Below are 12,500 nucleotides of genomic sequence, written 5' to 3' on the forward strand. Positions count from 1 at the left end.
TCCGAGATGAACTCCCAGATACTTCAGTCCTCCTCTCTTCCAAACCAGGCCTCCTGGTAGCACCAGCTTCCTGCTCAGCCCGTCACCCACAGCTAAAGCCTCGCTCTTCAGCCAGTTGACTTTAGCTGAGGAGATTTTACCAAAGTCCAGGACGGTTTGATGCAACCTATAAATGTCTTCCTGTTTTTTGACAAAAATGATGACATCATCAGCATATGCAGACAACACACATGGTTTTTTAAGACCTGGAAAAGAAAAACCAGACAGCTTTGATCTCAGACGGTGTAAAAGGGGCTCGATGGCCAGAGAGTACAACATGCCTGAGAGAGCGCACCCCTGTCTGACGCCCCTCAGGACTTTAAAAGGAGCACTTAAAGCACCATTAACTTTCAGTACACTCTCAATGTCACAGTACAGGACCCTGATCTTGGCTATAAGACCAGAGCTCAACCCAAAAGCTTGCAGCGTCCGCCACAAGTACTGGTGTTCAACCCGGTCGAAAGCCTTTTCTTGGTCCAGAGAAATCAGACCAAGCTCACAGCCCAATGAACCAGAGAGGTCCAAAATGTCACGAATTAAAGCGATGTTGTCAGTTATCAACCTGCTGGGTACGCAGTACGTCTGATCCCTGTGAATGATCTGCTCCATCACTTTCTTCAGCCTCTTGGCCAACACCTTTGACAGCAGCTTATAGTCTGTGCAGAGTAAGGACACGGGCCTCCAGTTCTTAATGTCCTGCAGGTCTCCCTTCTTTGGAAGCAGGGTGAGAACAGCCCTCCTGCAGCTCAGAGGCAGTTGTCCCTTACTCAGACTGTCTCTGAGGACGACCAACAGATCTTCCCCCAGCACTGGCCAGAAAGCCTTGTAAAAATCGGCGGGGAGGCCGTCTATCCCCGGAGCCTTCCCGTTCTGCGGGCTCTGCAGGGCCTCCTGCAGCTCCCGAGCAGACACTGGAGCCTCCAGCTCGACAATGTCCTCTTCACAGACCTGAGGCAGACCCTCGAAGAAGGCCGTGGTCACCTCAGGCTCCTCCTGGAGCTCGGCCTTGTAAAGTCTTTTGTAGAAATCCGCAGCGTGCTGACGGATCTCAGCAGGGTCGTACAGCAGCTGTCCGGTGTCAGACCGCAGAGAGTGCATCAGCCTCTTCTGTCCACTCTTACGCTCTAGACCGAAGAAGAAGTGAGAGGGAGCGTCCATCTCAGCGATGTGCCTGAAACGTGAGCGGACCAGAGCGCCCTGAGCAGAGATACCCAGCAGGTCAGACAGAGCTGATTTTTTATCTTTGAGAACTTGAAAATGTTCTCGATCTCCTGTGGAGTCTGCTAGATGTTGAAGCTCCACTACTTCTCTCTCCAGATCTCTCATAGACCGGGCCATGTCCTTTGTGACATTGAAAGTGTACTGCAGACAAAGCTGCTGGATCTGAGCTTTGCCCACGTCCCACCACTGTTGCAAAGAGCTAAAATCAGACTGTGTTTGTCTGAAATTACTCCAGAAGGACTTAAAGGCCTTTTGGAACCTGTTGTCTGCTAGCAGACTGGTGTTAAAATGCCAGTACGCACTCTTACATTTAACGTCTCTGACAGACAGCACACAGTGCACCAGAGAGTGGTCAGAGAAACCCACCGGGCTGATGGAAACACCTTTAAAAACACTGAAGTGATGGTTAAAACAGTACATTCAGAGACATCCAGTTATCTCTGCTGTGAGCCCAGGTGAACTGTCTCTGAGCAGGATGGAAACGTCTCCACACGTCACAGAGATCAAATGTTTCGACGAGTTTCAGCAGAGCCCGTCTGGAAGCAGCGTGAGGTTCTTGATGGTTCCTGTCTAGCTGAGGGTTCTCTGTGCAGTTAAAATCACCTCCCAGGAACAGGTACTCCTCACTGCTGCAGTTGGTAAGAACAGTCTTTAAAACATCTAAAAAAACCAGTCTGTCTAAGCCAACGGTTGGAGCGTAGACGTTTATAAAAACCATCCTCACACTCTCGAAGACAGCACAGACTTTCAGCATCCGGCCGGGAACGATCTCTTCCACAGAGCAGGAAACAGGTGGAAAGTCTCTAGAAAAGAGGATCCCAACACCTCCACTGTTACTAGTCTTGTGGCTGAGGATGAGCTCCCCCCCCCACTCCCTCCTCCAGTCCGCCTCCTTATCAGGAGTGCTGTGGGTCTCCTGAAGGAGAACCACGTTTAGTCCTTTAGACTGAAGAAGAGAGAAGAGAGCAGCTCTCTTTGTGTCTTCTCTCGCACCGTTAATGTTTAAAGAGCCAATCTTCATCTCACACATGATTAGGCTGCATGTACACAACAACAGGACAAAGGACAACAAATAGAAGAAGAGGGAGAACATCTTCATCCTAGTCATCTTTTTCTATCTGTGTTCGCACTTTAACCATCAGTTTTTTCAGCCGGTAAGTCTCTGGGTCAGTGAAGGAAGGCTGCCCGAGCCCTCCTGACTTCCTCAAGAAGAACCTGATGGATTCATGGAATAACTGAAGGTCTGGAAAGTGTTCCTCCACCTTCACAGCTCTCAGCCCCTTCGTGTTCCTCAGAAAAGCTCGAATTCTTGAGAAAGAATAACCGGTGTGTGTTTCTGCCTGCATGTTCTCTGTGTCCGATTCACTGTCCTCTGTGTTCACCTGTGAGCTGTGTGTGCGTTGTGTGTCCTGTGTGTCCGTGTGTGAGCTGTGTGTGTCCTGTGTGTCCTGTGTGTGTTCCTCTGACTGACAGGAGGAGCACTGTGGGTCTTTCTTTGACACTTTAGGAACCTTTTCACTGGTGGCTTTGGTTTCTGGAGTTTTCCTTTTTGTTGCTACTTTTAAAAAATCCTCCTCCATCACACCATCGTCCTCCACCATCACCCTGTCCTCCTCCATCACCCTGTCCTCCACCATCACCCTGTCCTCCACCATCACCCTGTCCTCCACCATCACACCGTCCTCTACCTCATCCAACACTGACTCAGCCACCCTGGTGGCAGTCTGTCCAGCCAGCTCCTTCACCAGAGTCTGGACTCTGGGCTCTGCCTGTTCAGTCTGAGAGGTGACCTCTTCCTCTGCCTGACCGTTCACCTGCTCCTCACTGTCTGCAGTTGTGTATGTGTGTGTGTGTCTGTGGGTGTGTAGTCTGTGCTGCTCTGTGCGCCCTTCTCTTCGCTCCGCGCTTTGCGTTGCACTTCGCTTTGCGCCTCGCGCGGTGTTTCGCGCTGCGCTTCGCTCGGTGCTTCGCTCTGCGCTTCGCTCTGCGCTTCGCCCTGAGCCGCAGGCCGGCTGTCAGCTCTGACAGGCGGCTCTGCTGGCTGCTTTTCTCCCGCTCTGTCGGGGCATGAACGGATCAGGTGACCCTCTGCTCCGCATCCAAAACATTTGACAGTGTCGGTTGTAACGTGCACAGTGTAGTCGAAGTTATCGATACGGAAACGGAGAGCTATATTTAGCTCATCCTTGTTTCCATTGAGGACCATGGACACCTGTCTCCTGAACGACACGACGTGTTTGAGCAGCGGAGACTTGCAGCCGAGAGGAATCAGCTTCATGGGGGACACGATCTGACCGTGTCGAGCTAGCTCGTTTTCTAACAGCTCGTTTTTTAGAAAAGGGGGCACGTTAGACACAATGACCTTCTTTACCGGGCTAACAAGGGAAAAGACCGGCGTTAACGTCCCCTGAACCACCACCCCGCTCTCTACCAGCTGACTGGCTTTTTCAGTGCTGTCCAGGAAAATCACCACAGCGCTGTTCATCCTGGAAGCTGATTTAACGCTTCCACAACCCACAACTTCACCCACAGCCAGGCCGCAGTCCTCCACCGACACACCAAAAGGTGGAGAGAGTTTGATGGCATGTCTGCGGGTGAGTTTCTCCAAACCGGAGACACCACGCGCGGCAGCCATGAATGGATGGCAGGCCGCGGCGGCAGCCGCCGCCACACAAAGCACGAAAAAAACACTAAAACCAGCGATGAAACAAAGTTTGATGACAGAGAAACTGTTCAAAAACACATTAACCAACACCCAGTGCAAGAAAAAGAGCAAAAAAAAGGTTTGAAACACTTACACGCTCAACAAACGCTCTCCGACACACTCACCCTGTCACTCCCAGCACACACTCAGAGAGAGAGAGAGAGAGAGAGAGAGAGAGAGAGAGAGAGGGAGAGAGAGAGGGAGAGAGAGAGAGAGAGGGAGAGAGAGAGAGAGAGAGAGAGAGAGGGAGGGAGAGAGAGAGAGAGAGAGGGAGAGAGAGAGAGAGAGGGAGAGAGAGAGAGGGAGGGAGGGAGAGAGAGAGAGGGAGGGAGAGAGAGAGAGAGAGAGAGAGAGAGAGAGGGAGGGAGAGAGGGAGAGAGAGAGAGAGAGGGAGAGAGAGAGAGAGAGAGAGAGAGAGGGAGGGAGAGAGAGAGAGAGAGAGGGAGAGAGAGAGGGAGAGAGAGAGAGAGAGAGAGAGAGAGAGAGAGGGAGGGAGAGAGAGAGAGAGAGAGGGAGAGAGAGAGAGGGAGGGAGGGAGAGAGAGAGAGGGAGGGAGAGAGAGAGAGAGAGAGAGAGAGAGAGAGGGAGGGAGAGAGAGAGAGGGAGAGGGAGAGAGAGAGGGAGAGAGAGAGGGAGAGAGAGAGAGAGAGAGAGAGGGAGGGAGGGAGAGAGAGAGAGAGAGAGGGAGAGAGAGAGACCAAAACCAACAAAAGAACGATGAAGAACAGCCTTTTCGAGGTGGAAAAGACGTTTTACTGCAACATCAGTACTTTTACTTTAAGCACATTTTACTCATAATACTTACAGACTTCAAGCAGGTTTGTACTTGTACAGTGAGTATTTTTAGCGTGGTATTAGTACTTTTACTGAGGTAAAGCTTTGAGTTCTTCTTCACGGCTGCTTTTTAAATCTACGGTTTAACCACGAGCTGTTCTGTGATGAATGTCTCCGTCTCGTCCACCCGTCTCAGATCGCCCTCAGCCTCCCTTCAACACTTCGCTCTGTCTTCGCCGTCTGATGTCCACCAGTCCCAGCGCCGCCCAGCCTCCCAGCAGCATGGAGGAGTCCCAGCAGCCACACCAGCCAATCAGCACGCAGCAGGACGTAGAAGCCGACCGCGCCGCCGTGACGTCTCAACCCGTCAGCGCAGACCAGCAAGTCCCGCCCCCGACAGCAGACGCTCCTGGTGCCAAACAAACAGAGGACAAAGACATGGACCACCTGACAGTGATCACTGACAACATGGAGACCAGTAAATACACCTGTCCTGTACCTGAGCATGACCCTCCGCCCGTCCAACACCAACCTGTCTTTTCAGTAATCCAGTAACAACGAGTGCTTTTACTTTTCATGCTTTCATTTTAAATTCAGTCTTGTCCTCACTTCTTCTCCTCCAGGTAACGGCATCGGCTCCGTGAGGGCCGACTCGTCTCCCACAGTGTCCTCTGTGTCGCCCAAGCTGCACGCCAAGCCGGGCGGTCACGCTAACGGTCGGCCTGGTTTGGGCAGCCGGTCCGGCTCGGTGGCGGCGGGCTCGCCCCGGCCCTCGCTCACCCGCCAGCCCAGCGCCATCACAGAGGCCACTGTGGACGGCTCCAAGCCGAGGGACTACCTGATCCTGGCCATCCTGTCCTGCTTCTGCCCGCTGTGGCCCATCAACATCGTAGCCCTCACCTTCTCCGTGATGGTACGACTTCAGATTGTGTCTTTGGTTGGAAATGAGATGGAAAACCTGACAAATACGAATGAATGAAACTGTCGACTGTAGCTCATCTGTAAACCTCCACGAGCCAATGGGACAAAGGAGGATGTCAAAGGACGTGTGAGCTTAGTGCTTAACGCTTGCTAAGATTGGACAACTTGAAGCTGACTGGAGTTAGCATGTTCACAGCTGGCTAGCATGTTAGCCTTTAGCTGCTCAGATACAGCAGTTTGTGAATTGGCCCGGTGATACTACATCACCACTTCCTGTTTCATGAGGATGAACAATGACGATTGGTCGAGTGCTTTGATGAGCAAAGCTACAGAACTATTTTACATAACAAACTGTGAATATTCAGTGATGTTCTGTAAAGACAGAAGTTGGCAGTTTGGATTTTGATCTCTCTGTTTTTACTCGTTCAGTCCCGGAACAGCCTGCAGCAAGGAAACATCGACGGAGCACGCCGTCTGGGCCGCAACGCCATGATTCTATCCGTCGTCTCCATCTTGGGAGGGATCGCCATCATCAGCGCCGCCATCGCTCTCAACTGGGGATGTAAGTAACATCCCATAAACGTCCGTCTCCCTGGAGATATTAGACTTCTTTTCAAATCAGCCCAACCTGTTTTCCAGTTCTTGTTGTCCAGATAAAGACGTTTTGTCCTCCTTCTGTCTCCAGTGATATTAAAGTCCTGATTAAAATGGGCCCGCATGGCGAGACCGACTTCACGACGACATCCGACCGACGCGACACCGATTTCCTGAAGCACTGTTGTTTTCAAGCGCCTGCACCGGATCAAAGACGAATCTGTTCCTGTACTTTGCTGTTGTTTCTTGCTGCACGACGAGCATGGTCTGCCTGACGCTCTACCTCCGACACCAACCAACCCACCACCCACCCACCCCTGACACCACGCCTGATGGAGGGGAAGCTCTTCGCTGAGCGGCAGCAGTTTCTTCCTCCTCTCATCGATCTCTCGCCTCTGTGGAAATGGGATTATTCTGATCTCTACGTCAGTCTCTGTGGTCCAGTCATGGTGCAAACTTGAGGGGCGTGGTTTTCACTTTTTGATGCCAAAAAATTCAAATCTGGGTCGTAGCTGAGCAGAAACTGGGAGATGCTGCTGCTGTGATGGTTCAGCGTGAACTGAAGACGAACTGTCTGACCGGTGAAGAGTTTTCGGAGAAGCTGGTGGATCGTTTCATCCTCCTGCTTTTCCTGTTGGTGTTTAGGAAGCACACACACAAACATGAAGGTGGACACACCCCGCCTGCTGCTGCATGGCGGTCATAGAGAGCTCCAGCCCTCACGTCTCTGCTCTAAAACTGTTCCACCGACGTCTGAGACTCAATCTGACGCCGAGGTTTTCCTCCATCGATCCTCCTGAACTACAGATTTCTGTCTGATAGACTGATGATGAGCCTCACACCGGAGCCCAGAGGACGAAGCTGCCCACATTACATACGTTTCTTACTGTCAACAAATCTCATGTGCAGGTTCAAATCAACAGCGTGTTCTTCGCACTTCCTGTCTGTGGCTCTCGAAGCCCATTGGTTAAAATCACCTCACAAATATTTAGATTCATGTTTAAAAAAAGGTAATAATCAGCAAAGCAGTTAGATAACAAGCAGGAAACGGTGTATTTGTCAGGGACTATTTTCAGCGGCGGATTAATCCACGCTCTGCGCTGCAGTGAGTATTGTGGCGGCAGGACGCTCGTCAACACGTCAGCAGATACTTTGACTGTTGGTTTGAGTCCCAGCATGAGATTTGATGATATTAAATATTTAGTCTTTAATCAGCAGTTTGTTTGTTTGCATTCCTGAAAAAACTGCATGCATTACTTTATATACAAATATATTTTCATACATATTCCATCATATGACCAACGCTCCTCTGAGGCCATCTCATCTGCATCACACACACAGCGAGCACTCTCACGTTCCTCTTCTACTCTTTACTCCAGTGTATTTTGGAGCCAGTATTGTAGTTTTCATTTTCCCATATTTGCCCTTTAAACCTTTGTTGCAGCTCCTCCATGCAGGGCTTCAGAGCGTTGGACAGAAGCACCTGTCTGTAAAACAGGAAGTGATGACGACGAAGCAAAACCCAGAAGAAGAGGCAGCTTCCAGCGACAATCTGTGGTCAGTTTCTGTAAACACGATGATGCTTCCTCCTCGTCTAACCTCCACAAGCACATTGAAGTTAGCTGCTGCGGCTAACGTTAGCGATGTCCATTTTCATGTTATGATAGCGACCTTCTCTGCTAGCTGCTGGTCTGTTTCCCAAATGTAAAAATAACTTCAGCGTTCACGTTTTATCAGCTGCACACCCGGAACAGTATCAGACGGAACGTGACGCGTACTTTGAGTATTTTCTTACCCGGGTACTTCTGTACTAGATGGTAATTTTCTCTTCATGGAGTAGCAGTACTTTAACTGAGAGTACACGCTGAGTACTCTGTAATCCTCAGCGTTCGGTCGTCTCTGCTGTTACAGGCGTGAACTAACCACAGACACTCGACTCGTCTGCCGAGCCTCACGTTCAGCCCGCTAATGTCCGGGGCTGATGGGAAACGGTGTCTGTCATGTTGAATATAGAAAGTGAATAATCGAGGGCATTGGATGGTCTGCAGAGACAGACTCTGCTCAGAGTGATGATGGACGAGCTTTCCTGTCGTCTGAACCCGGACGTTCTGCTTCCTCTTCAGCTCTTCAGTCAAACCGCTGACCTTTGACCTCTTTAGCGTCCGTCCACACAGTGTTTGTTCAAACAGAGATTTTCCATCTTTGAGCTAAAGGGACTGTTTGATCACAGATCACAGGTAGATCAATGAGGTCTCGCCTCGCCGTCGGCTTCTTCACGCGCAGCAGAAACTTGACTCCGACTCTCTGTGACTCTGTGGGCGACGGGCCGAGTGTGTTCCAGCACAGATGACGTGTGTGTGCTCGGCTGTGGAGGTTGACGTCTACGAGAACGTCTGACCGGTTGGACGTTGGACACAGCGGTTTAGGGTTTGCTGGCTGCTTGATTTTTACACAGGACACCTGTGCCAAACACCTGAGTGTGTGCCAACCTGCACAGGATCAGCCCCCTTTCACCTGTCTGACGAAACGAGCTGCTGTCTTGGAGCTAATGGCCCTTCATCTACTATAACCTGTGCATGTTTACAGTATTTATTACAGGACGCTCTGACTGTAGCCTCGTTAGCCGCCGAGCTAACTGAGCAGCTCTCTGTAAATAGACTATGAGGAACGCTCCGCCCACTAAAGATGGCTCCTTTTTCTCTTCGCCTTGTCATGGAGACGTAACTGGCCCACATTCAACCTGCTGCCAAAAACGCACACGAAAAAAAAAAATGCAGGTTTTTTTTAGACGCCGCGGCAGCGAAGACGAAGCGGTGACACGTTTGAACTTTGCACCAATCAGACGGCGTCTCTGCGCAGAGGTGAGGTCAGGTGAGGTCAGGCTCAGAGGTGGGAGAGGACGGGGGTCCCGTGAGGTCACCTCCACCCTGCCCACACCTTCACTCCACCCTCTCCTGTACTGTATGTAGCATGCCCGTTTACTAATCACATTATGCAAGAACGCGTGGATGTCAGTGCGAACGCTCGCTTCCCTCAGTGCTGCTGTGGTCGTGTACTTGTACACACTCTTTGTGTGGACTTTGCTTGCGCTACCTCTCAGAGTTGCCTACCGTGTTTGATCGAACGCATCACGTCGTTTCACTTCGACCTTTTTTAAGCGACTGTTAGATCTCTCGAGCTTTCTTTGTCTTCTGCTCTGTGCTGTTTACCATCGGAGGCTTTCACCGCTGACGTCCTCATTCTGACATTAAATCACAAACCTGTCACTCATCTGGACAGAACGACAGAAAACGAGCACATGTCCGCCGTCTGAGGACACAGCGTGAGACGGTGGAGCTGTAAGACGCCAACAGTTCTGAGGAGGATTTCAAACGTTTACTGAAATCCCGTTTCTGTCGTTCACTGAGAGGATTTGATGTTATCGATGGATTAAACGACTGTTAGACTGAGATTCAACATTAAATCTGTTATAATCTGTTCATGATGAAATAATCCCAAAAGTAGTCAGATAGATTTTTGTTGGGCTGCAGCTCAAAGCAGCTTAAACTGCTGTTGACTGAAGCAAAGAGCGGGAAACGAGCTAACGTGGTTGCTGTTGTCCTTACAGCACAGAGCTCCACCAACCACGAGCTGCTTCTGTTCGGAGCCGACGCAAAGACAAAAACTCAATTAGCTGAATTAACTGAACGCGATGTAACAGTTCTCATTCAAAGTGACCCTAAACAAAGTCTCCCTCTGTGGATGGTGAAGATAACATCCAGCTGTCCAGTCAGCTCTCCCCATCAGTCCATCATGAAGTCCTCTGGTGGACTGACAGCAGAAGATGTGACAGGTGGTGGAAATCCTCCGCCTCGTCACCTGGCCCTCCGTCGACTGTCCATCCTGTATCGACGCTGCGTTCGCTCGTTTGATGCTCGCAGCGGGAAACCAGTCGATCGTGTTCATCGTTGTCTTGATGTTTTTTTCGCTCCTCTTCATCGTTTCATTTCTTTTGTAAATGCTCTTTTGGCACCTGATTACCTGATCTTTGTATTTTTATATTTCTAGTCCCACTCTCTTGATCTCTTTTGTATTTACATGATAATCTCCTGTATGTGACGCTCAGTATAACCTGCTGTTGCTTTTTTAAATGAAGCATGAGTCGACGACGACGATCGCCCCCGACCCCGGACTCTATCTGTGCCTGTGCATGCCTTAAATCGACTGCTTTATGAAGCATCCAGAATGAGTATTGATGTACACGAGACATTTATCAAAGACACTGTTGATCTTGACTACTGATGTTGAGTATCTGCTCATGTTTGAAGGGAATAAATCCCAGTTAAATACGACCTCCTCGCCGTCTGCAGGCTCATGAATCACTCTGAGAACCAGACCTTTGTTGATGTGACACATTCAGTGTCAGCGCTGGAAGGGGAGCTTACATTCATGTGTCAGTGCAGTTACTCTGATCCAGGACTCAGACCGCGCAGGCCGGTCCTGGTCCTGGTCCTGGTCCTGGTCCTGGACTGAAATCAGAGATGTTCATTTGGTCCAGTAGTTGTTGAGATATTTCAGTAAAAGCCAAAAATTGAGTAAAGGACAGAGCAAATCCACGAAGAAAAGCCAGAAATGAGTCAAATATCTGCAGGACGTTTGGTTTTGGATAAAGTTGTACGAGCGATGCCGAGCTAACGAGCGTGCTAACTGCTAACTGCTTTACTCTCAACGCTGCTAAATGCTCTGAGATCACAGGAAATGCCTCAAACTGGTTCGCTGCTGGACGAGAAGGTTAACAATATTTAGTTAAAAAGAAGCCGATCTACACTGAGAGTGTGATCACGTCTCATCACGAGCTTCATTCAGACATAAAGACAGTTTATATAAGTTCACCACGCTGACGAGGAAACGATGAACCGCGGCCAGAAATACATCCTCTGAGGCAAAACTCCATCATATGATCAATCTGTGTGTGTGTGTGTGTGTGTGTGTGTGTGTGTGTGTGTGTGTGTGTGTGTGTGAGACACACACGCAGCAAACTGCCACAGTTTTTTACAGAAATCCGACATCTGAAGCGACAGCATGATGCACAAAAAGCTCAGAAACATGGAGAGAAAAGGTGTTTAATTTAAAGTGTTTCGTGCACAGAATGAAGGAGTTCACTGAACGTGTGAAACAGGAGGATTCATCATGGAGAGGACATGTGACATCTGCTCTGAGCTAATCACATGACCCCTGTCCTACCTGTACGCTCACACTGTGACCTGAAGCTGAATGAACGGTGGGATGACACAGACGGACGTCAGCGCGTTGGTGAGCTCAGCTCTGAACAAAACTTCAGGTAAAACTGTTAGAACTGATTTTCCAGCCTCCTTTTAAACCTCCTCTTCACTCTTCAGCCCTTTAAACCAGAAATCAGTTATTGGATATGTAGTACTGCAGTACCAGGCAGTACTCAGTGAGGCAGACCTTTAAAATACAAATTCTGCCTGATGGCAGGAAATGCTTTTATTTTCTTAAATGTTACTGAGCTCCACTTCTGTGCACAAGCTTTTATTTTGTAAGACTGCTTTGTCAAATGTGACAGTAGGAAATTAAAAGAGGAAAACAGCAGCGAGAGACGATGGAGGGGTGGGCTTCATCCCGTTTCTAGGACGAGTTACCAAGGCAACCGTCGCCAGGGGAGTGAGAAGATGCTGGGATGGGCCAGAAGAAGAAAGAGTGAGATGTCTCTGAGACGATGTCTCTGCAAGCTTCGTCTGAATTTTAGATCCTCATCAATTATTAAGAGACTCCACCGCTGAGGCGAGAGGAGACGAGGAGGTGGAGGAGCGGGGGGTGGAGGAGATGAAGGAAAGGAGAGAAGGGAAGGGGGTGGAGGAGATGAAGGAAAGGAGAGAAGGGAGGGGGGTGGAGGAGATGAAGGAAAGGAGAGAAGGGAAGGGGTGGAGGGAGGGAGCTGCAGAGGATGCATAATGAAAGAAAAGAAGCAGGGCGGAAAAACATTTGCTTCATCTGTGTGTGGCTGTGGAAAGTGGAGGCTTGGCTGAGGTGGGTGGAGGCGGGTGGAGGCATCTCCGGGTGTTTCTGGGCGTGGTGGCTGCAGGGAGAGAAGATGGAGGAGGAGACGAAAGGTGGAAAAGCAACCAGAGAAAAGACAGAGACGAACATAGATGGAGGCGGGAGGGGGGAGGTGGTGTGTCATAATGCAGCTGAGTGTGGTGAGATGGAGCAGCAGGGGAGGAGGAGGAGGAGGAGGAGGGGGAGG

The 12,500-nt window shown here is 50.1% G+C and overlaps 1 protein-coding gene across 2 annotated transcripts in view; it reads left to right on the forward strand.

Annotated features, from left to right (window-relative positions):
* LOC143334052 (uncharacterized) overlaps positions 1–10,584 on the forward strand; it is an 18,844-nt gene extending 8,260 nt beyond the window's left edge. The window contains exons 2-5 of one of the 2 annotated variants that reach the window (XM_076752559.1): positions 4,935–5,216; positions 5,362–5,651; positions 6,089–6,221; positions 6,345–10,584. In XM_076752559.1, the coding sequence (XP_076608674.1) occupies positions 4,982–5,216; positions 5,362–5,651; positions 6,089–6,221; positions 6,345–6,361 (675 nt within the window). In that variant the 5' untranslated portion in view covers positions 4,935–4,981 and the 3' untranslated portion in view covers positions 6,362–10,584. Of the gene's footprint in view, positions 1–4,571; positions 5,217–5,361; positions 5,652–6,088; positions 6,222–6,344 lie in introns of those variants that run through there. The other variant, XM_076752558.1, reaches the window with a different exon arrangement.
* Positions 10,585–12,500: the final 1,916 nt, after the last annotated feature.

Source organism: Chaetodon auriga, chromosome 16, assembly GCF_051107435.1.
Source record: "Chaetodon auriga isolate fChaAug3 chromosome 16, fChaAug3.hap1, whole genome shotgun sequence".
In the NCBI taxonomy this organism is placed as follows: domain Eukaryota; kingdom Metazoa; phylum Chordata; class Actinopteri; order Chaetodontiformes; family Chaetodontidae; genus Chaetodon; species Chaetodon auriga.